This window comes from Alternaria postmessia (genome assembly GCF_024291825.1).
Source record: "Alternaria postmessia strain BMP 2775 chromosome Unknown scaffold_50, whole genome shotgun sequence".
Classification (NCBI taxonomy): Eukaryota; Fungi; Ascomycota; class Dothideomycetes; order Pleosporales; family Pleosporaceae; genus Alternaria; species Alternaria postmessia.
Genome location: NW_026260123.1, coordinates 160,196 through 187,177, shown reverse-complemented (window position 1 = coordinate 187,177; position 26,982 = coordinate 160,196). Strand labels below are relative to the sequence as shown.

The window sequence follows — 26,982 nt, the reverse complement described above, 5'->3', positions numbered from 1 at the left end:
CGTCGCACGTAAGGCTTTAAATGCTTAGCAAAAGGCGTAATAAGTATTTTTGAAGTGCACTTTCACTATGGTATATTGAATGGTCGGGCAACAACATCAAGTCTGGGTGTGAAGCCATTAATGTCATGTTGATTCATAGAGCATGGAACCGAGAAGCGGAGAAACCTTTTGCCCCAGATGTACGCCTACTACGTTAACGCTGGGTATAAGCGAACGGCGTTCTAAATAAGAAACAAAAAGCACTGTTACAAGCGAAGATCGAAAGACCCCTCTCTGCCTCATGCTTGATTCAGATTCATATCCAAATCCATGTCCAAGTCCATAGTAAAATCCATATCATCCCAAGGCATCGACGCAGCACCCTCCACCGCCGACATGCTGACCCCGGTAGTAGCAATTGAAATGGCAGAGTTATAGTCTGCACTACTCGTCGGGTTTTGCAAGTCCTCGGGTAACTGATCCCAGGACGGGAATTGGAAATCATCGACGGTAGACTCACCAGCAGTCGGGCAGTCAAGGATAGGATGTGCGGCTGTGCTGGTTGTGAACGGCGCCATATGCGCGTTCGTTTCGTCAAGCCAGTACCTCCTCTTCGGCGACCCGGCAGTTTTCGTCGCGAACCCAATCTCGCCATGTTCGCCGAAGCAGGGACCTGCGCTACCTGCTGCTGTGCATGCGAGTTCTGAGATGGGCTCGTATACACCCAGGAGGTTGTCTGTACTGGCGGCCGTTGTAATGGGGGCGTACGAGGCTGGTGAGGTAGGCGATCCACTCAGCCCCGGTATACTGTAGGGTGTTTCGCGACCTGAGGAGAGGTTTCGTGCATGTCCTTGAATGAAGTTGGTAGAGCCAGACAGCGCGAATTCGTAGGAGATGGCGCGCATCGGGTCGTCCTGGGCCATGGAGGTGCAGCGGAAAACGTTATTCGCATCGAAGCTTGGGTCCACAGCAGAGCCGTAGTTGATGCCGAGATCTTCAAAGATCTCATGATTTCCAGTAATATCTGGTTCGATGTTAGACATAGCATGACAGGCGTATATGATCTTAAACACTCACTTTGTACTGGGGCTTGGACGTCGATCCCGTGGGCCTTCTTAAACAGGTTCAACCACTCAGGGTTGTCGGCAGAGGTCTGGTTCCATGGATCGTCGTCGTCATACAGGATACGACGTGATTCCTTCTGTAGCATCTCGTCGGTCAAGGTTCCTGCTCCATGCTTGTCGATATACTCTCGTGCGAAGCGTCCCAGTTGCAATGTAAGGATCTCCCAGCAAGTTGCGTTGGGGTTGTTGGTTGGCGACTCTGAGGAGGAATAATCCTTGGGTGTTGTCAAGACGATAGGCCCAATTGTTGAAGGATCACTTCCGGTCTGGTATGCGGCGGATATATTGTTCGTCGCGGTGTTGATATCAAAGTTGGGCAGAAGATACTCAAGATCTCTGTTCTCTTCCGATAGGTTGAGTTGCTGTTGTAAGATTAGCAAAGTAGACTTCAGCGAAGATCTGCGTGGAGTTTGACCTCACTGTGGGTCCGCATGTTCGCTACGGTAGTACGTACCTTGAGGCTGGTGGTGTTGCTAGCGGAGAAGGGAAACGGAGATTTGCTCTCGTTAGCGATAAGATACGGCGGCATAGCATTGGTCACATGGATGGCGACATGAGGGTCTAGGCCTCTGCATCCCTTCCAGTTCTTCATGCTTGCGCCATTTCGGAACTCCTTTGCCAAATGGGCGGTACGATCTTCCCACTTGTCAAAGTTCATCCCGCAGAAACCGCAACGGGATTTGATGTATTGAGCTTCGGACTTCCATGTATCCATACTCGCGATCATCTTGCAACCGTGCATGAGTCGCAGATGCTGTCGAAGGTGGTCTTTCCTGTAGAAGGTTCGAGACTCTGGGCCTTTCTCGTAGCAAGCCGAGTGATTGTGCGTCGCCAAATGGTCCTTACTGGGATCTAGCTCGTCACAGTAAACACATCTGGACTTTCCGGTAGCCTTGTCGGCGACAACCTCTCCAATTGGTGCACATAACCACTTCTCCAGAGACAAGTGAAGGCTTTTCTCGTGACGGGACCTTTGATACATTAGCATGCGACATTGCAAGTATGTGAAGCCGCTGAGATATCTGAGGTATCATGACCGTGCAGATCGAGGGCTGTGCAACTCTGCTTTCTCACACGAAGCGGGATGCTGTACATACCAGTCATACTTGGACTTGAAGGCATCAGTGCAGAACGTGCACTGGAAGATACGTTGACCCTCATCAGGACTAGCCTTCGCTGCTCGGGTAGGGAGGCGGCGACGCCTCCGCCTCTCCTTTGACTTCAGACTGTTCAAGGAGCCTAGAGAATGCCGTGATCCATGCGAGTAAGCTGAGTTGCGAGATCCAAGAGAGCCGGAAGACATTTGCGTGAGACCAGTCTCCAAAGACGAGATAGACGGTGCTCTAAATACTGAGAAGCTTCCAGTGCTGTTGTTAGAGCCATCTTTACGGTAGCTGCTACTTAGACTGGCAGATTCTGGTGGGTCAAAGGTTTCAACAGCGTGGGCAATAGCTTCCAGTGGCGCTGGTTCGTTCTCAGGGGGAGAGTGTTTCCATCGTTCAAAAGGATCTGTCGCGAGTTAACCCAAAACTTCCGTTTGTTGGAGCGCTGGCACTTGAAATGATGCGCCAGTATCTGGGATCCTGTGCTCAACGTCTGGACGCTTTTCACCTACTCGGAAAGTCATAAACTTTCCGGTGGATGTCGACGCCAGAGTTTTATGAGAGCGAGTAAACCCAGACTCGGTGTACGTACTCAAAGTTTCCCAGGTCTTGCCTGCTGGGATATTGATAGCCTCTGTCGAAGGTCGAAGGCTCGGCGATGCGCTTCGCTTGGGTCGATTCTTCTGCCTTCGCCGTGTGTTGGCCATCCAGTTAGAGATTTGGTTGAGTGACAGGCCGGTCTGCTGCTTCAGATCCTCCTTTTCTTCGTCGGTAGGATAAGGATGATCGATATGCATCAGCATCCAATCTTTCAGTACTTTGACAGCGGCTCGAGGAAAGCGAGCACCTGCGGCACCCTTCTTAAGACCTTCGTCATCCTCTTTCCCATCTTCGATTGGGCCAAGATGACCCAGCGATCGCATCTGCTTCTTGCCCGTAAGTCCACCAAAGTGTCGCGTATCGTTCTCGGCCACGACATCTAAGGTGTCTAGTGCAGTCCTCTGCCGCATACCTGGCATCCTCTCGGGGTTGCTGAAGCTGCATGGTCGGAACAAAGCGTTGCATGGGGAGCATCCGGTTTGCTTTGAGCCATCGGAGTTATAGACGAAACACTCCAGTGATCTCGATCGACAGTATTCGCATGGATGAGCAGGCTTCTGGTATCGTGGAAGCCAGCTGCTAAAGTCTGTGTTGAAGTCTGTACTCGTAGGTTGAGCACTGTTGGATTGCTCCAAAGCTCCAGAGTCGTCATCTGATGGAACGCTAGTACATGTTAGAACTATACTAAGGCGAGTTGGCAAAAATGAGCCACGATCCTTGCCAACCCGCAACAAGCAAGTTTCAAGTCGAGGTTGTACGACGATGCTCGGCAAACTCACCTTTGTTGTAGCAAGGTTCCTGATACGCTGTGATCGGTTTCTTGTGACACATTGGGCATGCTTGCTTCCCCGAAATCGACAAAGTCTGCCATATCGAAGGCTGCACTAGGAGTAGCCATGATGGCGATCCACGATCTCACAAGCAAGACCAGATCGTATTGGTCGGTGTCAATGATTTTCGGAGGATTAAAAGACAAGTGCGCGCCCTCTGTACGGATTAGACGATAAGGCGCAAGATGTCGTTGCGGGATGATGGATCCTAAGTACGACTGCTGGTTCAGACTCACACCTTAGGCCATGCCCAAGAAAGCACTGCACACTTCCTACAGCCGCTAAACCGCATTCTGCAGGATGTCGAGTTGAAGGGCGCAGTCCGTGCGTTCGCAGAATACAGATTAGCCAGTCTTGCGTTTAGAGCGGGCTAGTCATCCGATAGAGAACGCGCTCGTAACGCTGAGTCAGTAGCATGCATCGCAGTGATGATTTTGGATGTTGAGGTTGGGGGTACCAGTTGCTTGTGATGCATGTATAGTGTATTTGGCCACGAATATATACTTGACATGTTCCGTTTCGATTGCATTTCGACCTTGCCAACTTCTTGGGGTACAGGAGCTGAAAATTACAGATGCGAATCTTACGGGGCTATTGAACCCCAGCCCCAGCAAACCGGAGCTGACAAACCCCACATCGGTTCTGCGCGAAGCACGATCCTGGCGGAAGTCATCCTCTAACGCTTGTGACAGCTTTGCGATTGGTTGCAAAGGGTCTGGAAGATAGCAGACCTTCGGGGAAAATGCATACTGCCACGGGGAACCCGCTGGGAAAGCGTTGCGAAAGATGCGAAATCGGCAAGCGTAACCACTGGATATGGAAGCCTGTAAGGCGTGCAGCTGGCGGTCAGGAAGATACCGTTCATCGGAGGGTCGTAAGAGTCGGCGAAGAATTGACATTCGGGAGCCGAACAAATAGGGTCTTCGGGGCGACTAGCTCCGTACCCAACCAGCAATCGCGTGTAGCTGCTATGTTGGGAAGCGCAGTGGACATGGGCTATACATATAGTACTTGATGCGTAGCAGAAACGCGTGTATTTGTTCTTTTCACATGTTGAAGACGCTAGCTGTAGTGACGGGGACAGGTGACGTCAGGGAATCTACCATGTCAAGAACGCGCCCGCGGACGCAACAGCTGTCTAAGTTCACCAGAGACCACCATGCGGACTCGGAGCCATCTCCAAGGCGCTCTTCTTCCTTTGAATCACACCGGATGTTCGAGACTGCTACCTTGCGATAGAAAGGGATGTCTTCGTAAGCTTCGTCTTTTTCATGGCTTGACCGCCCAACAGAACCCTTCGGCGAGAGACTGAGACGCGACATATCAATCATGAGCGAACATTTACTGGAAACACGCCCGGAAGCTGCAAGAACACTTGTTTTTGTAGACAGCGCTGCTCAATGTACACCTGCTTAGAATGGTCAACCATGCCTAAGTGGATACATGAGGTGTAGAAGACGTCAAATGGATCTGTCACACGTTGCGTTCCAGGTAACACTGAGATGTATACCGCTGATGCGTCTTTTGTATGATGGATCTGGACTCGAAGCACTCTTGCGCTGGACCCAATCGGACATATCGATATAGAGGGGTCGGACAAGGCTGGAAGCGAGGCGGGGTAACGTGTTGTAAAGATCGAATACTAACATGTGTCACGCAGGCTCATGATCAAAGTAGTTTCTTTTGATCATAAGACGGTGAAGCATAGTAGTTGACATATCACTAGCTTCCGATCGAGCCTGCCGACTGTCAGATGTAAACAACCTTGGCATAGCGCGAGGTTGGGTGTCGAGCGGATCTTAGCGATTCTGCCAACTCATAACGCATCCGCAAGTCTGTTCCATACATCAATCCGTCCATAAGCCGCACGAAACTAGCCAGTCCCAGTCACGGGCCTCCACAGTGCTCGTCATGTAACATGTCACTTGTCACCGCCTGTGCCTGACTACCCAAGCGCGAGCATCCGTCTTGGGCTTGTATTAAACCGACGATACTCCACATCGAAGCCTCACTCTGCCTGCATAGCGAGTCTTGAGGCAGCTTCCCAACCGTGTCTGTCCCACTCTGGACCGACGATGATTAGCACTGGCTCTCCAAGCCTTCACCCTCGAAATGGATGCATCTCCAAACTGTGCCATCTGCAATGCGCCTCCGTATCCTGAATGCTCCTGCGAGTCGGAGCGGCTGCAAATCGCTGTCAAGCAGGCCGAACAGCGTGCCATGGACGAGAGGCTGGCCGAGATACGGTATGGGGAAGATGCGCTCCTTACGATAAATGCTGACTGTCTAGGGACTGGGTAATCAACCATGCTCGCCAGCACATCCTCAACGCATTCGAAAGATTGACCTCGATACGCAAGCAAGCGCATTCGTCATACCTAGCCTCCCTCCCAAACTACGAAGTCTACATGCGATACTCAGGCCATCCCCCACTTCACCCAATGTATATCTCGACGTTGCAAACACAGATTGCAGAAGCGCATGCAGAACTCAAGCGCGGTATTGATGCCGACTGGCGCGCATCCGTACTACGATACCCAGAAGTCCTCGACTATTTCTATAGCCTTGTCGACCTCAGACTACCAGACGATCGCTCTCGAGAAGTCGTTGAGCCACCATTCGCCGCGGCAGGCTACGCGGATATAGGATATCGGGTCAAAGAGAAAAAGAAAAAGCGGCGGGACCGAGCGGAGAGAGAGGGATCAGTACCGCAGCAGCCTCAGATGCATATGGCACTCAGAGTGATGCGTGGACAGATGCCTCCTGTACCAACCCCACCGATTCATCATAACGGGGCCTATCCTCGACCGCCAGAATCTTACGATTTCTGACTGGGCCAAGATTGTGTACCCGATGCCCTTATCATAAGATCTAATCACAACCGCCCACACGTACGAAGGACTGTAAAGGAGGTCGTCTCTCATGAGGTATACCCTAAAGGTGTACACAAACTTCCTCATTACAGCTTCGACACGAAAGCAACTGCGTGCCCCTTAGGGATATCTTACAATTGAGCAAGACGAGCTCTTTCCTTTATTACCAGCCATCGAATGGCTTACGAAGCAACGACGCATTGTTGGATAGTATCCACAAACTATAGCATGTACTGGCGCTTCTTTTGTTGGTCTCGTTTTCTGGATATGCGACTACTATAAGCGCATAAATGAAATTACGCATAGCGAGGTGTATTCGTCCAAAGGGGTTTCATTTCACTGAGTAACATCACTTTCTGCCCTCAGCAGCGAATTCAACTTCATAGATGACTTCAATACAATCAGAGATGAAGAGATCCTCGTGCGCACGTCGCGTTGGGTGAAGAACATGCCTAAGGCTCCACTGAGTCCGTGCACGTATGGCTTGGAAAGTCGAAGCTTGAGCTTGTAGAAAACGCAAGACACAACATCAGCAACTTTTGTCACCCGAGCTTCACCCAGCGCCACGCGACTACGTCGAGGTCCCCGCGACTTATATAACTCCAAACAACTAGACCATACCTGGACGCGATCGCGAAGCGCGTACTCGATACATTCGCCCATCATGAGCGGAAAGGCAGGCGCATATGGAACAAAAGGCGGCGGCGACACAGACTTCAGGAAAACATGGGACCGAGACGAGATGGCGCAAAGGGCGAAGGATAGGGAGGCAAAGGACCGCGAGGAAGGGAAAGAGCGATATGAAGCGAAACTGGCTGGCAAGACATACAGGCGGAGGGCGTCTACGCCCGACGATCTGAAGCAGACCGAGGCCAGGTCGGAGCGCATAGATTGGAGTAAGATGATTGGAAAGCAGACCCTCACATCGGCAGCGGCAGCCGTTGGCAAGAGGGGACGCGGTGCGGGCGCATACTGTCAAGCCTGTGACCTTACATTCAAGTATGTATTCACCGTCACAAGTCTCTAGACTCTAGACTACGCTAACCGCTACCAGGGATAACATTCAGTACGTCGAACATTTGAATAGCAAGCAGCATTTGGTCGCGACGGGCCAGTCGGGCGAAGTACACCGCGCTACAGTCCAGGAAGTACGCGATCGCCTACGATATCTCAAGCGGAAACGAGACGAGGACAAGTTTATGGAGGTGACGGACCTAGATGCGAGACTGGCCATGAGTAAGGAGCAAATGGAAAAGGATGCCGAAGAGAAGAGGCGGCTTCGCAATGAGAAGCGCCGAGCGAAGAAGAAGACAGACGCCAATGCCATGGAGTGGAAGGTCGAGGGTGACGGCATTATCCGCTGAATGGTGGGTGACATTGAGCAGGCCGATACTGCACAATATGGTCTCGGCGGGACAAAACAACCCTGGGCTATCGCACATAGGCCGACGGACGGACGAGCATATGGTAGTCTTCTTCAAGCCTGCATCTGGCTGCTATCTCTGGACATGAAGTCTTTCGCCGTCCGAGGCTCGGATTCCGAGCCTACGAGAAGGAGCATGCACATCCCCCTATGGGAAGGGCGAACACCGCCACGCATTTTCTGCCTTTTACAGGCTTCCTGTACAGCTCGTCATCGAGCTTCGGCATTGTCAGATGCTAGAGTTCCTACACAAAGCATCTGATCTCACATGGAATGGGAATACGGGCGAAAAGCTCCGGGGATTAGGCGCGCAACTTCCACGGGACGCGGACCACTTACCCCACATGTCGGCATCCCCCAGCATACTGGTGTAATGCATCCGCACGCTGATTTCTAAGCTCAACGCCGAGTTACGAGCTTCGACATAGCATCATAAATAAACGCGATTTGTCTCAGGTTGCATTATAGTCCTGTCCAGCTAAGCTTTGTACCCGGCATCCGTCTCTGTCTAGTCGTATTCCCTATATTCTCAGCCGCATAACCTAGCGCTGACATCACCTTTCCCATTCTACATCGCCCATCATGGTTCAACTCAATGGAAACACGCCCAAGATCACTCTATACACCAACCATCGTTGCCCTTGGGCGCATCGTGCACACATTGTGCTAAAGGAGTTGGGCCTTCCCTACGAGGAAGTCATCATTGATTTGGGCAAGCCGCGAGAGCCATGGTACCTTGAAATCAACCCTGTACGTTCAGCCTCTTGTTCAACCGTCGAAGCAGCATTAACGCTCTAAAAGCGCGGTCTTGTTCCTGCGATTAATTTCAACGGTGAGATCATCACAGAATCTGGCGTCGTTGCAACGTTCTTGGCCGATGCGTACCCTTCGCACGTCCTCCCCGCAGCAGGATCCCCAGATGCTGCCTTGACCAGGGCAAGAATCAACTTCTTCGTTGACACTTGGTTTAGCAAGGCGGGCAGCTACTTCTACAAGATTTTGATGTCGGGTTCTGAAGATGAGAAAGCGAAGTTGAGCCAGGAATTTGTGGATGTAGTAGGCAAGGAGATTGAACCGCTCTTGAAAGACGCGAAGCCATTCTTTGGTGGAAGTCAGAAGGTCACGTTGGCTGAGGTACATTGTGGTGTCATCTTGACCACGAGCGAAGCTGACATACTGCAGGCACTGACAGCACCATTCATCATCCGAACATATGCCATGGCCAAGAACGAACTCCTCCCAAAGTCTGTCACATCCGGCCTTGACGCACTGCCCAACTTCTCGAAATGGGCCGCCGAAGTCGTCAAGCAGGACAGTGTGACGTACATCTGGGACGAGGAGGCAGTCATCGATGGTACACGAAAAAGGATTGAGAGCCAGAAGGCAGCTTCCAAGTGAGCTCTCACTGTATCACTACAATACGGCATGCGATGACCATGACAAGGTTGTAATTCGCTCACCAGGATACATCTATCTATCTATCTACACTTTTGAGTACAATATGTGCCAGGCCGCTTAGCACTGGGTGTGCAAAGTTGCTGATCTTATGCGATGGTTTTTCTTCCGAGTGGATATCATAAACGCTAACATGAAATAATGCCAAACAGCGACACCGAAGCGCCTATAGTGCGCCTTTGTACACATGAAAGAAACAAGCCAGACTAAATGCATGTTGCTTAACGAGTGTGCAGACGATGAGTACTAGAAAATCAAAGTACTAGTCGGAAGTTCAGAGGTGGAATCCATGGGGTTGGAGCACGAAGCCTAGAGGACAAAAAGGGCTAGGAGACGTCATCGGCTGACGGAAAAGGAAAGGACCACTGGCGGTACTTGAGCTAACGATCTTGTGAGGAAGGTGAGAATCAGCGCTTCCCTAAATCCTCGAATCACGACGCGTTCGCTTTGTCGGTGGCATCGTCGTTCCTGTTCCTGATAGCGACAACAACATCGCCGCCGCTTCAAGATCTCCGTGTGTATGGTTGTCATCGCCACCGGACATGTCCACTTCGGAGCCATGTGCGCTGTCGACAGTTGCCGTTGTTTCGAGGCGGATGAGGGCTTCGTCACCGCAGTCATCGTAAGAGGCGACGTTCGAATGCGTACGTTTTGTTCGATAGAATCCGCCCTGGTATTCGCAAGGAGCCGATGTTGGGGTGAGCAGACCTGGAGGCGCGTTCAAGCTGACGGGTGAGCCCGCGAGCGAAGAGACGGCTGTGCGCGGCGAGTACGGGGATTGGGACCGGTTGATCGGCGTGAACTGGGTACGAGGAGATACTTCGGGCGAACAAAGATACTTACCAGTCCGATCAGTGTCCGTCCCATATCCGCTCTCAATATCGGACGGTCGCACGCGCCGATGCCTTGCAACTTGCTCATTCATCGAGGAACGCCCACAGTGCGTCTTGCGTGTCTCGGGCAGCGATGAGGCATCGGATTTGCACAATGTGTATGCAGGGCCAAGCTCTTTGAAACGAACTGTCTCCTGCGCGCAATACCGGACAGTGGCTGGATCGATGAGGAACTTCGAAAAGCATGCATCGCTCGGGTGCAGACATATGGAAGGGAAGTCGTTCCCGAATACAGGGGTGAGCGCCCATCGGATGTCGTAGCAGAAGGTCGCAGCTATAGCTCTCGCGGCGTGATAGGGCATCCAATAACCTACATTGGGTCAGTACTTCTCCGCTCATTGATCAGAGTATCGTAACTAACCTTGACACACCAGAGCACCGCCGGTGATACTGTAACTAATGTCTTTCATACCGGGGTTTTCTCTCAACGCTTTCGCCGGTACCGTCTGGAGACGTTAGCCTTGTATGTATTCATAACGGAGACCGACTGTTTACCTTGGAGTACTTCAATGATTTGAAGAAGGGTGTCATACGAACGAGGCCGACATTGTAGTCCCAGACCACGACGTACTCCTTGTCTTCATTGGGTCTCTTGTACGTATACTGGAACACTATTCAGAAGTCAGAACCGAGCCTTCATAACATCAGATAAGGCTCACTCTCGAACGCCTCGCGCCCAGTTTTTTCGTGGAAAGCCTTCTTGTCGCTATTGTATGGAATGTGCCGTACACCCTTCCTGAAGATTTCCCCAAGGGGGTAGATTTGAAATCGGCGATGCTGTTGTAAGAGCTCCTGGTCATCCCCGGCTTCGTGGGGTGGGAAGTTGACGTTGCCGACGGTCCTATTGCCTTCTGAGAAGATCGGAGCGTCTTTCGGAATCTTCTGTCGTCTAGGCACATCAACTGTTGTCACCGGATAGCAGGCTGGCGTGGGCGATTTTGAACTGCGGAAATCGTCCGGACCACCGCAGAATGGGTTCAACAAGTGCGATATCTTCATGGTGTGGATGACACAAGAACTTTCTAGTATGAGGAACGAAGACTGTTGGTACAGGTACTTGTCGTAAGGTACTTGTCGTGAGGTACTTGTCGTGAGGTACTTGTCGTGAGGTACTTGTCGTAAGGTACCAGTATTTGACAGGGACAGTGGACTTGAAGACGCAGAGACCAGGTTGACAAGCAAGGCTAAGCTGCTGTGGAACGAAGGAGCGATTTGGAGTAGAGGGGTGTTTGGTGGCAGTGACGGGAAGAAGAGGCCGAAGTCCAGTTCGTTTGCGAAATGCTCACGAGGACGCGATGATCACTCTATACTACTGACCACTGAGGACGTGATCCGGATAACACGAAGCTCTAGCAACCGGCCTTCACGCGATTAGTACCCTACATCAGATGGAACTGGTAGCCTCCGCAACGTACGTACCGTGTTGAGGTCAGTACTTGGTCGACAACACACTCAATAGGGTTGACGGTGAAGAGACGTGCGCTACGCGCTGGTGATGACTTAATACCGCAGTGGCTTTCTCCAACAAACGTCGTCCCGTGGCGAATAGCTGGGTCTCGTGTGGTGTCCAACGGATACCCTCGCTCGGTTATCGCAACAGTACAAGTAGGTCAATCACTTTGAAAGGCCAAGTCAGCAGAACCCAAGGAGAAACAATCGCATGAGTCGTGTCAGGCAAGATAGGATGCAGTTCTTACCAAAGAGTCGAAATTTGGACCTGGGTATCCTTTTTGGAGAGCTTTCGGATAAGATCACCAGGGATGGACGGAAGCGTAGGAGAAGGTACTTGTGCTGTACACAGTTCTTTTAACGGGTCAACTCTACCTTCACTTCGGCCCACTAGCTGCTCACCTTTGGCGAAGTGCGTCGCCAAAGCTTGTCCAAGCGCCTTGCAGATGACGTCCGGTGTGTAAGTGGACGTGCTTTAGCCTCAGATGCATACTACATGGCTTGTCGGGGTATGCAGTGGCGGACCCACTAATAGGATCAAACGATCGTTACCGAAAGCAAGTGCTGGGGTATGGACAAGGAGATGGTGAAGGATGGATCGAGGGTATTGTGTCGTACGGCGTCAAACACCGCTCCCGCCCTGAACCCTGCATCCAGACCAGGATATACATCTATTTCCTTTGTTCAAACGGTATATGGGTCGACATCAACCGAAACATATCCAGTGGGCCTGGGGGAACGTGCGAGCTGGTAGCACTGCCGCGACTCACCAATCACTGGTGCTCTAGGTGAGGGCTGCGGCATCTCACCTTTCCCAGCAACGCCTATACATGACCTACAACGGATACGGTGGACTGAAAACGAATAGTGTCCATGTTATCGATATCGGAGTCCACTGCTAAGGCTATTCGACGATTGCACCACCACATTGCAGATCCCTTTTCTATTACACATGAGTGGCATCACCAAACTCAAATTAGCTGTGTTCGGTCCTTCACAGGATTCCAGGTCTACTGCGTCCTCCTTGTCAGTATGGCATGAAAGAACGAATCGTTGTAATGTTTACCTGCAGCTTTCCGCAGGAGTACAAGTGCACGGTCTCTGTCCTCTCGTTGCAAACGTGGCCCAATTTCTCACGCATCTCGGAACATCTGCACGATTGCGATGTTCTCAAAGAACTCTATTGGTTTGCACCTTTGACGTGTGCTTTCAGCCTTGTTCCAGCTGGCGATACTCGAGATGTTCAACCTAGGCCCTGCTCGCTTGCCCCTGCAATCGCGACCAAACTTTCATTCAAAGTTGGTATTCTGAAAAGCATTCTCGGATTGATCACAATAATCTCTCGGTAGTGAGACATGGCGTACTCTAATGCAAGCCCCTTTACCTATCCGCCAGGCAAAGATATCGAGAGCGAACCCCGACATAACATGCGTGTCGCTGGACATCATTGACCAAAACTGCTTGCCCTACCCGTCCCAGTATGGTTTGCAAGGTTTGCAGGTCTTCTCACGAAGAGAGGCGGTGTTTATGTCTCAGCGCAGACCGCTCAAAGACAGAAAAAGCCAAGCTGCAGCTTTTCATGTGGTCACCCGTGACCATCGCTTGATCAAGAGCTCTTTCAGGACTATTCTGTACTTTTGACGCTCCTCCACTGGTGAAATGATGCCGTCAAGCGAGGCTGCCTGGATACTCACTGCCTGACCCGCTGTCACTGCGCGCAGCCGGCGGTGGGAGATTCGAACAACTCATACTGCCTTCCGGTCAAAGCAGAGCGCCTTCGTGAGATCATGAGCAGACTCTCGACGCCACAGCTTCAATTGGCTCAGGGCTCACTGCGTTCTGGGACTCCGGGTCACTCGTACGGCGACCAGGTAGGAGAGGAGACGCGCACTCGTTGTCGATCATCGTGCATATGCGCAGAGTCTTTCCGCTTCCGCTGGTTGCACAGAAGCCGTCACAGTGGGATGACAGACGGCTCAACCTCCTGGGATTAGCCAGCAAGGTATCGCTGTACTGTGAGCTCAGGATCGAGTTGAGCGGCAAAGACCAGCTACTGAGGCTCCATGGCTGTCTTGTTGTTTCAGCGGGCACTCAATTCTGGGTTCAAGACCTCTATCCACAAGAGCCCAGGTAAAACAATACCGTGCTCGAGCGGCCTCTGAGTGTGATCATTGTGCATGGCACAGGCAACGAGATACCTTGACCTTGGCAGATACCAGAGTGGGCGCAAGCCGCAATCTCGTCGCCGGGCCGACATTCAAGAGCGCTTACTTTGAGACAATACCGTAAAGGAGTTGTTAGTTACCTCGCTATCTTTTTTGCCGTACGCGTGGCCTGGCGGATCAAGTATCCGAAATTCGATCAATGTCTGACAAACACAACTGCCAGAGATGTCCTACGGACAAGCTCTTCACTGGTTTTTCAAGCAATAGAGGCACGAGAAAGATCACAAATATCAGCAATAGGATAGTTCGAGACTACAAGCGCAAGTGGACCGTATCCAATTGCGTGGCCATTCAGCACGACATGTAGCGTCGTAACACACCTACCTCTTCAATGAAGACGTCGGCAGTAGTACCTCTTTGGGATTAAGCAAAAAAGACAGTGCGACCAAACGGCGGCGATTTGTGCACCGAGCGAGTGCTAACTTATGTTTTAAAGCACTGCATACGTCCTCGGCGTCTAGATTCAATCGTTTCTACATCGCTTTCTTACACAATGAGTGGTACTCTAATGACAAATTGTCACCACGCCGCTCTCCCAGCATGAATTCTGATCCTGCTTCTTACAGGCACTGAGTAAAAGCTATGAGGCACTGGCTACCTAAGCGTTCTCTATCCAGCCAAAGTTTTCTCACGATTGTGCCACATCATTCCAGCACGCGCAGAAGACCTGCTCATGGCATTTCAGAGCAATTGCATTCGTCCGATCCGAATACCGCTCAGCCCCTTTTGATATGGCGAATGGTGCAACCAAGTTGTCAAAATCTCCCTCCCTCGTGCCCGACGGGTGACGCGTAAAGACGTGTCTCACGCAACCTTACGACGCGGAAGCACTGAGTGCAATCGACTTTCTGCCCCACCAAATGGTTTCCGTACTACCAAGCCCTGAATTCGCTTCTTGTTGCGCTTCCAACAAGGTGATCTAGAGGCCGCGCTCAGTAGTGCCTTCGTACTAGGACCAGAAGTATGCAGAGATGACCTCCGCATTGTTTCCATAAAAAGGCACCTCGTCCGGCTGGAATTTCAGGAACGACCACTGCTAAGCGTCACAAGTAACGACGATCAGGCACACAACGTCTTGCGAAAGGTTTTCGGAGCAACTCACAGTCGAGGATAAATGCTCTGTGCTCCAGAAGAGGTTCTGACTGACAGCTGCGGTGATGCAATCAAGCTTTGTGGCGCTTCTCACATGGTAGGACGGCATAAGACGACACTCGAGCAGCAGATGCACGTTCAATAAAAGTAGCAAAAGTATGTGTGGATCACCATACTGATTTACTTGCTTTTTCGCTCCACGTTAGTGCAATGGTTCAACAGGGCGCAGTTCATTGACCGCGGTGCGACAAGAACAGCATTGCCCCACCCCTCACGACGTGCGACTGCCGAGATAGGTATCCGCTATCGATACCAGTGCCTATCTGCATCATGCTATTTTAGATAATCCTTTTAGATTATCTGACGATCTGGAAGCAGTGGGAAAGCTAGCATAGCGCCCGAGCGATGGTCGCTCCACCAACCTGGAAACCCATACGGATTGCACGAAGCAACGAACCGATCCTGGCCAGCGAAAAATTGAGAATATTCTACTATTGGGCCCTTTTGCACCGAGCCATCCAGAAGTAGGGACTTTAGATGATGCAGGGAACTTGCATGCATCGTTGCCTCGCAATTGAACAGGACAACCCCAATGCTTGCTCCGGGTCAGATGCGCAAACGGGGACGAGTACGACGGCGGCTAGTTCTGTTTCTGGGTACCACGACACAAAGATTTGACATTTTCCTGACAGCCCTGACAGGTGTTACAGTGCGAGTCTTTGAACATGAGAATGGTTGGACAACGTTACGGACGTTGAACGAATTACGGTAAGTATGCCTCACTCTTTGGGCTCTCATTACCCTTCTGCCTAGTTTTTTTCTCCGCTACATCTCCGTATGTACTCATCTGTCTTTACATCTGGGTGTGCGTCACATGTTCCTTTCGCAATTCCTTACTATTTGTCATTGTTGTCTACCAGGCTGTGGACGCCAGCCAGCACATCATGTCACACCACATTCACAGTAATGGAGATAGGCACCATTTCTATCAGGCGGCGTCCTCCATTTATAAGATTTCACGCAAAAGACGCCATCAAAGCTACGAGCTTTGGTCCCTTCATGCACGTATCCCTCCTCTGCTCCGGTACCCGGCCGGTAACCCTACTCTATCTCTGCCTCCCCTCACAACAGCTTATCGGTGGTCTTGGAAGCATGCACTACCCCATCTCCGCTCTCTAACGTGGCCGCCACCATGCAACGAGCCGTGAAACCCAAGATACGTCCCGCAGGGGCCGACGGATGCCGTCTATAAACTACTCACCAGGTTTATTGGACTTTTATAGGTATGCTCTCGTTTGAACTTAGCAACTGTGAGAGCGGTGTCTGACCAGTCGGCGCTGCTTACGGGAAATACAACATGACCCCGCTCCAAGGTGCTCTCTGCGACTCCATCCTAATGATGCCATGTCTGTGGCAACCGACTGCTTGGTAAACATGGTCAATGAGTGTTCATGACCGTACGTCACATCTGACTGAGAGCTATGCAGACAGCCTAATCTGTCTCTTGCCTTCCGCTGTCACTTCCTCTTTTGATGGTGTTTGACGGCGAGGACCACGGGTATGGCACTAATTGCGCCAATTTGTCGTACAGGGCGCTTACAACAGCATTCCGTCTGGCTGTAGAAAAAAATGCCATGGAAAGGTTAAAGAATCGCTTTTCATCATAGGGAACCGTACCCTGGGCTGTGAAATAGAGAAACGGAGATTGGAGAATATTATGGACAAATACATAGATTGAACGTTGCCTAACAGTATCAACTATAGTACTGCTTCGCCACTGCGTGCACACAGCGACGGTGAGTTAAAGGGAGAGGATATATCAGGTGATCACAACACAATATTTGCGTTGATTTCGCAATCCACACACACAACTATAACAGCTACACTCTTCCCCCTCTGCACGCTGCCTAAACCGTTGATCAGCTTTGCCGCCGCCCCATTCACATTACGATATCAGTATTGGAGAGAGACAACATCCACAAGCATACTATCAATCAGAGAAAAGGTCATCAGATATGCCAAAGCGATTAATGTGTGAACGTGATCAGAGTCTCCATTTCATAGAGCTACTCAAAAAAATTAATCCAAGAAAGTAAGCCGATAAAACACTAAACGCCAGCAATCATAGCCAGCCACTCTTTGGGGCCGATGCTCCGCTCATCCTGAAGATGCTTGCCAATCCCATAACGCCTTTACAAACAATGACCAAACCAATACCTCCAAGCACGCTTATTCTTCATGCTCATTCATGCGGATCGTGATGCGCCTCAGACAACATATATTTACAACACACACACAATGCATGACTCAAAAATCGGACGCGCTGTCCTCTGAATAGACATAAGCGCCAGAATGAAGATGCTAACACCTCAAACCGTCATAACAATTTCATCTCGAAGAACCAGCCTGTTTAGGAAGTGGCGATGGATTATACGTCCATCCGCCATCCCTCACAAGACGTTCTCTCGCCTCGCGCTCCTTCCGCTTCTCTTCAGCTGTGACTTCGTCGTTGGCCCAGTAGGCGCTGCTAGTACGCTCGCGGAACCTCTTGTGGCGCTCCTTGTTGGGGAACACCTTCTCCATCTCCAATGGTGCAATGGGCCCGAAGATGTGTTCGGGGTCCATGAGCTGCTGGTTGCTGAGCATTTCGCGTAGGTTGGGCGTGTTAACCCAGCTTGGTTGCTCGAACTCGTTTTCGGAGTCTTCATCCTCGGAGTCGGTCATGATCTCGGGGAGCTTGATGTCGTCTCCGTTGGGGTATTGGATGTGGGGTGTTTGGGATGCCGGCTGGTATGAAGACTCGGCAGCGAAAGGAATCTTGCCCTTGGCGAATTGAGCATGGCCTGGGGTAGTTGGGTTGAGATTTTTCGCTTGTTGCGAAGGTCTCTTGGCCGGACGATGAAGAGTCTCATCACCCTCACCAGGGAACTGTCGCTTGGGAGGAGGCTTAGCAGGGTTGATAGGAGGGATATTAATACGGTTGGCGTCTTGAACTGTCTGCAATCGTGATACAGGTCGGGCGGCTCCGAGATCAGATCGAGGTGGCTGAGACGCTGAGATTTTGGGCTTCTCGACGACTGTTTGCGCTCGGGCAACTCGGGTTGCAGCAGGCTTAGCAACAGGCTTTGATGTCTTGGTCCCGGGTACGGACTTGGTAGACAGAGCTGAAGCCGGTCGAGATGACGCAGCTGGAGGAGGTCGTGAAGATGGGCCTACAGACTTGTTCAGGCTCTGTGGAGCAGAAGGAAGAGGCTTGCTGGACGATGCAGCTGGACGAGCTGCAGGAGGTGGGGCTTGGCCATACTGGCTACTCTTGAGGTTAACCATGATCTTCTGTGGTGCTTTCGCGGTTATTGCGTCTTTGCTTGTTGGTTTGGCAAGTTTCCTGGGCTCTCGAAGAGGTGCTTTGGTGGCCTTAGTAGTGGGCAAAAGGCTCTTTGGTGGAGGTGGGGGTGGCATCTCGTCGCCAGAGTCAACGTCTTGTTCTCTGGAAGAGGCAGTATTCGATCGAGGGACGCCAGGGCGAGACACGGGCGGTTGTGGGGCTGCCTGAGCTGGCGTCTTGTTTGCAGCCACGGCAGTAGGCATTCTCAGGCTCGACTGGGAGGACATGGCGGTCGGTGTCTTTGCTCCCATGGCCCTAGCCTTCTGAGCTTGCGCGGCGGCCTTGCTCTGCTCCTTCTCACGCATCTGCCTGAGCCTGTCCTCAGCACGCTGCTGCTGCTTGGTCTCCCGCATCTCCTTCTCACGGGTCTCCTTTTCCTTCTGCTTCTCCCGTTCGGTAGAGCTGCGAGTTCGGCGGCCATCGCCCTTGAGAGGGCTACCAGGCATAGTAGCACTTTTACCAGACTTGATGGAATCCTTGGAAGGCGAGCGCATGTGGTTGAAGATGGAGACTGGTCTTTCTGCGCGCTTGGGGCTGCTGGAGACCTCGTCTGATGCATCTGAGGACGGCAACTTGGGTCTTGCAGGGCTTTCTTTGAGAGCGTCCATCTTGACCTGAGCGCTGGTAGCACTCGACCCGATGAGCTTCTCCTTCGCTAAGCGGAATGCTGAATACAATTTAGACTTCGATGCGCTGAGGGGGCCATCCATGTATTTCTTACTAGTCGGAGAGCCAACCGGCGTGGTTGATTCAGCAACTGCTGAGAGATCTGGATTTGAAAATGAAGTGAGGTTGGTGAGTTTGGCTGGCACGTGTTTGGCTGGTGATGGCTGAGCATCAGCAGTATAGCTTTTGTTATAAGCCGGCCTGGATACCTTGGGGGCGACTGCTGCTGTTCGGACAGGTGAGATCCAGTCGTCATCGTCATCCTCCTCCTGGGTGGCTTCCGGTGCGGGAAGACTGGGGTATGCTGGTTGTGAAGCTGGCGCAGGTGCGACCTCTTCCTTTGCTTGCATAGTAGAACTCTCAGGCTGCGATTGTGCGGATACGATATTCTGGCTGATGCGTTTCGGTGCGTCGTTCTGCTGCTTGAGCATATTGATACGCTCATACAGACGCTGTGTGGAAGTCTTGTTGTGGATCTTGGTCGTTTCTGATTCCTCTCGCTGGAGCTCCGGTCGGTCTTCATCGACGTCCATGTCGTCCGCATGTTGCGTCTCTGCTGGGTGCGCAAGCTGTGAGCCTCCAAGGCTCTTTCCTCCTGTAAATCTACCCATATGGCTGTTGCGGCCCTTGTTCTGGTCGAGGTGACTGATGCGTGACACGCGATTGCCCATGCTCTTCTTTGGGAGCAACGGCTCGCGCGCGGGGAGAGAAGCAAAAGTAAGACTGCTCTTCCTAACGAGCGGCTTTACGGGGCTGGAGTTGTCTGAAGGCGAGCGCACGTCATCGTCAACGTCCATTTCGTCGTCGACGTCATGGTGGATGAGCGTATCGTTGACTTCGGCTTCGGGAGATGCGGGCGGCGGGCCTGACGGTGTTGTTGAGTGGTCTGGAGCATATGTGGTCTTGGGCTCGGGGGCCAGAGTGCGATTGTTCGCTGTGTCGAGCGCGTCGTGGGTTTCAGCAGAAGTGCTGTACTGCTCGGATACCACGTGTGGTGGTTCGGGAAAATCGGCCATATCCTCGTCCTCCATGTCGTGGTCCTCTCCATCAGAAATGTCGTGGTGAATCATGGTACCATCAGCCTCGTCTCGCGAGTGGTCAGCCTTGTACTCGTCGTCGTCCACACTCATGGCAGATACATCTGCGTGTTTTGTCTGCGAGGCGTCCCTCGACGCGTTCTTGCTTGCGAAACCTTCATTGGCTGAAACAAAAGAATCGCCAGTCTCGCGCTCCTCTTCCTTGTCGTGTATCGAATGACGGAAGGACTGGGCTGGCTGTGTGGGCTGAGTCGAGAAGCTCTGTGGCGGCGAGAAGACTTGGCTGGCTTCTGAAGACATTACCGTGTCTTGTGAGGACTGAATGGGATTCCATGCGGGTGCGGGAGACTGTGCTGGGCGCTTCTCGAATACATTGGCGTGGAAGCTGCTGTCGACATTCTCCTTGCCAGCGCTCTCGGGCTTGGCGAACAGCTGTCGCGCAATAGGTGTGCGGGCGACTTGGGGCGACTGTCGTACTGTGTTCTCAGCATCTTCGGCAATCTGGAATCTAGCCTTGACGTTTCTTAGACTCTCTTCGGCGGCGCTTGTGCGTTTCTGCGCGTTTGCAGATTGTATGCTGGCGAGAGGCTTCGGAATGTTAGTATGGGACGAAAGGCGCATGCAAAACTCTTACCTGGCGATCGACAGCCTTCTTTCGCGCGGTACGGGGCGTCTTGCCGCGTAACTTGCCGGGTGTCTTGAAGACATCGAGGTTGTGTCTACCGGAAAGTCAGTGTGATGCGCGTCGGCACGAGGTAGACGCGACATACTGTCTGTCGCTGGACAAAATGTCGAACATGTGTTCATTGAGCCATTCCAGCTCATTGCGCACAGAGAAGCCAAAATCCTCCAATTCCTGGGATACAAGCGTGTTGGACTGGTGGCGCTCTTCGAGGATCCAGCCAGCGGACCCAACGGTGGGTGCCTTGCTGCGGGCAGCCATGTCGAATGTGTGCGGTGAGGTGCGGTGAGGGCGTGTAGTAGTAGGCGCGTCGCGGTGCTAGCAGTCGCGTTCCGGGTAAGGTCGAGTGTCGTCTAGGTTAGCTACGCATGTCGTCTTGAGATGTATCAGTCGTGAATAGCAGCGCCAAAGGCAAAAAGGGCTATCCTGGGGGGTTTGTCGTCCGGGGCGTTGGGGTGTTGGACCTTCAATGTTGTGACGCGGGACGAATCCAAACAATCGAGTGGGCCGCCCATCGCGCTGGCCATAGCGCCGCCAAGACCGACCTCTCCCTTTTGGGACGACACTTGCATCATACCTCTGGCTGAAGCACTGAGTTTCCTTCTCGCTCAATGTCCTCTGTGTGATTGCTCTTGAGAATACCCATGGTTTGCATCTTTTCTGCTCCACAAGTGATGGTGGTGGCTAAGTATAGCACACGGCAAAGGCCCGCCAGACGATCGCCTGTAGCCGTTGAACACTGACCACCTGGCTGTCTTTGTCGCTGCTGCGTCGCTTCAGCCTATCGATTAGTTACCTTCAAGTCGTCTTCTTCCTTACAATTACCGCTCCGTCGCGTCTTCGCGCTCGAGTACATGTAGGTTCCATCCCGGAGACCATGGTTGCATATTGTCGAGAATTATCGCTGTATCCATGGCGGAAAAGAGCAATGTGATGATTTTACTTAAGCAGCCAATCTCCGTTGCATGTAAGAATGGCTTTGCTGTAAGTTCTGGGTGTTGCAGTAATATGTACGTGTCTGAGATCCAATAAGATTCCCACAAGATCATGGTCAAGCAGTACAATGGGTACAAATGGTCGCTTACCCCCCTGAACCAAGGTAAAGAACCTCGATTTTGTATATCGTTACCACGTTGCATAGTCTTAATATGCGTCGCTTGATAGGCTTCTTGGATCGAACATTCTTTTCGCTGGACTTAAGACACTTTCGTATTTTTCCAAAGTTACTTCCTTCAGCAACTTCCTCCAGCAACTCCCTTCAGCAACTTTCTTCAGCAACTTCCATCTTCAGCAATTTCCATCTTCAGCAACTTCCATCTCCACCAACCTCCATCTTCACCAACTTTCATCTTCACAATCTTCGCCGACAAGGTAGACTATATTGCCTTTACCAGCCCACGCGCACTTCAAGACTACGACTCCCACAATCTCCTAGTCGACACCAAAATCAAGATGGATTATCGTCACGCCCAAGTTCCTGGAACCTGTCCATCTACAAGGTGTTCTGAAGGTGCTCCACAGATGCCCCTTGAGACGTCTGAGCGCCGACAAGTACGACACAAAGAGCCTGTACACTGTGCAGTCAAATCGTCTTCTCCAAAACCATCATACATGCCAGGCTCAGCTACGTCAAGGCTACCTACACCCCGCCTTGCATCGCCGTGGCAATGGGCGTACGTTCCTTCAAACACCAACCCGTCTGCAAGAGTACTTGCACCCATCAACCAGGAAACTCAGGAGATACACCCATCTTTCTACCGCAGGTTTCCATCCGCACTTGCCAGTATAACACCTGCAACGCAGCCAGAGAAGAGCTACTCAGAGCGCATAGCTTCCAGACGAGAGGCTTCCCATGCGAAGTGTGAGAAATGGCTGGCTATCGACAAGGCCAATGTACCTCAGCAAGAGCTGGAGCAGCTGAGTCTGGACTCTGATGAAGAGGAGTGGGAGAAGGTTGATGGTGACGAGGATTGGGAGTTTGTCGATAGTCCTGGAGTCGAGGAAGGTAAATGGACAGAGTAAAGACTAGTCTCATAGGAGGCTTTGGGAACTATGCTGTAGATCGATCCATGGCTATCCTAATCCAAATCTTTGCTGCAATTTGGATGTCAGATGTGCAGCTCGTATAGATACAAAATAATTCTAGACATAGTATCCATGTTGCTTACTACATGAACGATTTCTGAATTTTGCTTGCTTAAAATTATGTCGTATAGGGCAACATTTCCAACAAGCACATCTGCCCATGGCTTTCGCAACGACAGAAGGGCCACGCAACAACGGAGATCACCCCACTCGCAAGTCCAGCTCTATTCACCAAAAAATTGTGGCGCATTATACTAAATTGTAATGATTCTCATCTTCGCCGACCAACTTTAGCTTGGTGCGCCATCTCGGCCGACGGCCTTCAGCGGTGAACACGCCATATTGAGAATAGTAATGGTGTCTGCACCATCACATGCTGACTCTATCACGCCGAAGCCACGATCCATACTGTTCATTTTTCTCACAAGCTACTGCTGCAAGATCCCGAGACTAGCAAGGGGGGTTGCGACACGGATCATCCATGAGTTACGGCCGATCGGAGCATCAACGCGGAGCATCAACACGGAGCAATTCAAATCAGCAGAAGAAAACGGAACCTTCATTGAGCTACCCAAAACAAGTAGGGTGCGGACGGATAGAAATGGGTATAGACAGGACAAATTCAGATGAAGAGGAAACCAGAGTCTAGCGTAGGAGATATGTAGTATGTACAAGAAGAGAAAGAAATGGATCCAAGGAGTGGTGACGTGAGACCGCAAAAGGTCCAGCCTTGAGTGTAACCAAAGACAAAACGCCCAGCGATGCTATACCGACCCAGTACTGCTAGGAAAAAACAACAGAAAACAGTGTGCGAAGTACATCCACATCAAGCCTTGTCCTTCTTAAAGATGTCCTTGAGGCGAAGTTTGATCTTGTACATGTACCAATCACCCTTCCTCTTGCTCTTAGGACCGAGACCTTCGTTACTCTCTTCGCTAGCTTTGCTCTTCTCTTTCATGCTTTTACTGCGCTCAACCTTCTTCTCTTGCTTGCGCTTCTTCTCGTTCATGACGAACATGCTTGTGGGGCGCTTCTTGAGACCGGGGCCTTCCGTGACTCCAGAATCCCACATGCCGGTCGTGGTGATGGGCGCGTATGCAGACTGTGTCTTTCTAGAACGTTCGGTTTGTGGCATGGCCGGTGAGAGGAGAGGAGAGGCGAGTAGCGGTGTGGGCGAAGTCGGGCCTTCAGGTGACGCGGGGATGACGATCGGGGATGGTATAGCAGGAGGGAGTGGCCGGGTGGATTCAGCAGAAGGTCGCTCTATAGGTGAGGGCAGTTGTAGTTCCTTGATGCGAAGTAGCTCCACGCTGCGCTTCATAGTGCGCTCTTCTGCGGTTTCTGCGAGTGTTTGGTCTTCGAAGGTAAGTCCGTATCTCTTCCTCATGCTGCCGGAAATACTATGCATAGCAGTGCCAGTCGAGTTGGCACGTCGCGCTCGTGTCTTCACAACGGTCACGGGAGAAGCGTTTACTGCCGTCTTGGTAGAAGCAGGCGAAGCAGGAGCATCAGTGAAGCTTGTCGTGCGACGAGGTAGTCTTTCCAAACTAGGCTTGAACATTCGAGGGATCGAGCGGCGCTTCTCGTCGAGTGTCGAAGCTGGAGATGGCGAGCGAGGACAATCAAGGATCGACATTGAGAACGTGCGGTTGGTGTTTGGCCGGAAGGTGGCACAGGGAGCTAGGGTTGGGGGCGAGAACAAGTTGGGGCCCTCCGTCGTGAATTCTTTGGCAGCAACCCAGACACCGGAAGCCAGTATGAATTGTCGAAGCGCGTCGCCGGTCTCGGTAGGCAGCTTCTCTGTCAAAGTTTCCATAAAGTTGCTGGCATCGATGCTGGAAACGTCTGTGGTAGGCGACTGGGTGTAAGAGGCCATGCTAGGCGTTGACGGCGAGGCATCAGATGGCAAAGCGTAGGTATCCATGACATCTATGCGGTTGCGGGTCATTGTCGCAATGATAGGATGACGCCTGGAATTAACACTCAAAGTACTGAACGTAAACTTCCTGTCGTCGGCCTCTGGGAATGATGGCGAAAGGGGTGTGTTCGCAGTCATGCTTGACGTACGGCGTGAATGAGCTGGTTTCAACACCCAACGCGCCTTCAGCGTCAGGCCATGCTCGTCAGTGCTATTGAACTCGTAGCCTCCGTTGGGCATATCAGTTACCGCCCAGCGACTCGTCCCGTCATTCATACAAATCTCCGTGGTCTCGGTGACGCCCTTGTCACACTTCCGTGCGCTGATGACGCCGATTACGTCGCGCGAGCCCCATCGCTCCTCTTCCGACTTGCTCTCGTCATCATGACTGTTGTACTCCTCTGCCTGAACAATGAAGAGATCATGTGGCCCTAATTTTTCCCTGGTGTTAAAGCTCCGTGAAAGACGCCTCGAAATTCGCTGGGGGAGGACTGAGAAAGGAACGACTTCGTATGCAGGCTTTGGACGTTGCGAAGCGATGACTTGATGTAACTGTAGGAGAACCTTGGGGCGTGCATGTAGCTTTGAGCGAGTGTTTACGGGTCGGGCGATGTTGTAGGATGTTTTCGAACGAGGGGTCCGCTTCTTCGGCTTCTCTGCGGTGCCGTCGCTGCCGGAGGAAACCGGCCGTGAAGGTGAAGGAACGAAGGTGATTATAGGTTCGTCATGCTGTATCTTCATCGCATCTCTATGCGAGGTCGGCGTTGGCGTGTCAGGGGTATCGATTGCAGGATCGGTGTGTGTAGAAGTTAAGGTCGCCTGCGACGGTGAAGGAGTTTGTCCGCGCAAGACTGAACCTAAAATGGAAAGTGGCATCTGGAGAAAGGAGCCGTTGCTCGTGGGCGAGGCTGCACGCGGTGGTGCGCTCTCGTGGCCATGTTTGGCGGCATCGGCGGTCAACATGTCCAGCAGCATCGCTCCAGCACTCAATCCAGGTGTGACATGCTGAAATACCCGTCAGCAGAGAATCGAAATACAACGGAAATGGAGGCGCAATCCGCGCCGCCGCATGGGACGCCATTCATCTTATGAGGGCGGGACCCAAGGGCTGTGCGCTGAAGTTTGGAGGTCGTGCCCCTCAAGCGCAATTCCACTACCACAACTGGGGCACTGGGGCTGACTTACAAGCCACAACTAGAGGAGCTGAGTTTATGCAGGGAATAAGTTAGCCAATCACTCCCTATAGCCTGACCATGGACAGCTGTATGTTTCAGCAAGCGGGCGTAGACAGTTTTCAAAGAGCGAAAATGGGAACAAAAAAGAAGCCATTAGACGGGCCCCTCGTCAGGTCATTCATCAGCCGGGCATGGCTCTACTTTACATCCGCATCGTCGACGCACAAGGCACACAGGCTCCAAACGCCGGTAATGTCAACCGTCGTCCGTCCCGTTGGCGCAGGGACGCCAGCAAAGCCGCATCCGGCAAGGGGCCAGAACCATTGGCCCATCGTGCACATCATGCATCCTCGCTACTGGCCCCTCTTTTTGCTTCATCGGAAACAGATTACTCGGCTTCGTCGGACAAAGCTGGGGGGCTGCTTACTCGTGGTCATAGTTAGCAGGTATACCGCTGATTGTCTAGGTCTTACTTTGGATCGTGCTGTCGATCTGGATGAGAGCAGCAACGACACGTTTCCGCAGGGATCCGAATACCTCATCATCTTAAGATTGATCATGCGGCACTGTGACCATGGAACCTTCTGAGGAAGCTCTGGGCAGTCAATGCACGGCGTATTCGTATACGATGCAGACCGGGGGGCGCTGTGATTGGCCAGCCTTGCGATATTTGCGCCGAGCACCACTGCCACTCAAGCCACAGCAAACATCAACATCGGTTTCCATGTCGAAGCATTCTTGTAGGAGCCGACCGCAGATGATATGAAGCTTGTGAAGCTTGGATGCTGTCATGACCAGGCGTCCTGTTCGGTACTCCGACTCTGCTATACAGGGCCAGCCTGTTACAATCAACGCTTACGCAAACTCTACCATGACTTTTTGCGAGGGGTTTTGGATTAGCCTTACCTCACCGACAAATCCACACACCACTACGCCGTGCTGCACCTCTGGCTGCACGACCCGCTACACTTCACGATCTTTCTGCAAG

General features: G+C 52.0%; 8 protein-coding genes across 8 annotated transcripts; 4 read left to right on the top strand and 4 right to left on the bottom strand.

Moving 5' to 3' along the window:
* Positions 1 to 278: 278 nt before the first annotated feature.
* Positions 279 to 3,704, bottom strand: J4E82_007452 (uncharacterized protein; the record flags this gene model as incomplete). The annotated part of the gene is made up of 6 exons (XM_051733696.1): positions 279 to 1,003; positions 1,057 to 1,465; positions 1,558 to 2,074; positions 2,201 to 2,612; positions 2,799 to 3,469; positions 3,586 to 3,704. The coding sequence occupies 6 exons, from the start codon at positions 3,702 to 3,704 to the stop codon at positions 279 to 281; spliced, it is 2,853 nt and encodes a 950-aa protein (XP_051586612.1).
* A 2,044-nt stretch (positions 3,705 to 5,748) lies between these two features.
* Positions 5,749 to 6,467, top strand: J4E82_007451 (uncharacterized protein; the record flags this gene model as incomplete). Its single annotated transcript, XM_051733695.1, has 2 exons — positions 5,749 to 5,882; positions 5,927 to 6,467. 2 exons carry the CDS (start codon positions 5,749 to 5,751, stop codon positions 6,465 to 6,467), a joined length of 675 nt encoding a protein of 224 aa, XP_051586611.1.
* A 706-nt stretch (positions 6,468 to 7,173) lies between these two features.
* On the top strand, positions 7,174 to 7,873 carry J4E82_007450 (uncharacterized protein; the record flags this gene model as incomplete). Its single annotated transcript, XM_051733694.1, has 2 exons — positions 7,174 to 7,508; positions 7,564 to 7,873. The coding sequence occupies 2 exons, from the start codon at positions 7,174 to 7,176 to the stop codon at positions 7,871 to 7,873; spliced, it is 645 nt and encodes a 214-aa protein (XP_051586610.1).
* A 641-nt stretch (positions 7,874 to 8,514) lies between these two features.
* J4E82_007449 (uncharacterized protein) lies at positions 8,515 to 9,330 on the top strand (the record flags this gene model as incomplete). Its single annotated transcript, XM_051733693.1, has 3 exons — positions 8,515 to 8,682; positions 8,734 to 9,066; positions 9,115 to 9,330. 3 exons carry the CDS (start codon positions 8,515 to 8,517, stop codon positions 9,328 to 9,330), a joined length of 717 nt encoding a protein of 238 aa, XP_051586609.1.
* A 475-nt stretch (positions 9,331 to 9,805) lies between these two features.
* On the bottom strand, positions 9,806 to 11,279 carry J4E82_007448 (uncharacterized protein; the record flags this gene model as incomplete). Its single annotated transcript, XM_051733692.1, has 4 exons — positions 9,806 to 10,590; positions 10,642 to 10,726; positions 10,776 to 10,891; positions 10,940 to 11,279. The coding sequence occupies 4 exons, from the start codon at positions 11,277 to 11,279 to the stop codon at positions 9,806 to 9,808; spliced, it is 1,326 nt and encodes a 441-aa protein (XP_051586608.1).
* A 6,155-nt stretch (positions 11,280 to 17,434) lies between these two features.
* J4E82_007447 (uncharacterized protein) lies at positions 17,435 to 21,077 on the bottom strand (the record flags this gene model as incomplete). Its single annotated transcript, XM_051733691.1, has 3 exons — positions 17,435 to 20,722; positions 20,769 to 20,853; positions 20,905 to 21,077. 3 exons carry the CDS (start codon positions 21,075 to 21,077, stop codon positions 17,435 to 17,437), a joined length of 3,546 nt encoding a protein of 1,181 aa, XP_051586607.1.
* Positions 21,078 to 22,427: 1,350 nt separating this feature from the next.
* J4E82_007446 (uncharacterized protein) lies at positions 22,428 to 22,991 on the top strand (the record flags this gene model as incomplete). The annotated part of the gene is made up of 2 exons (XM_051733690.1): positions 22,428 to 22,821; positions 22,963 to 22,991. The coding sequence occupies 2 exons, from the start codon at positions 22,428 to 22,430 to the stop codon at positions 22,989 to 22,991; spliced, it is 423 nt and encodes a 140-aa protein (XP_051586606.1).
* A 736-nt stretch (positions 22,992 to 23,727) lies between these two features.
* On the bottom strand, positions 23,728 to 25,560 carry J4E82_007445 (uncharacterized protein; the record flags this gene model as incomplete). Its single annotated transcript, XM_051733689.1, has 1 exon — positions 23,728 to 25,560. One exon carries the CDS (start codon positions 25,558 to 25,560, stop codon positions 23,728 to 23,730), a length of 1,833 nt encoding a protein of 610 aa, XP_051586605.1.
* Positions 25,561 to 26,982: the final 1,422 nt, after the last annotated feature.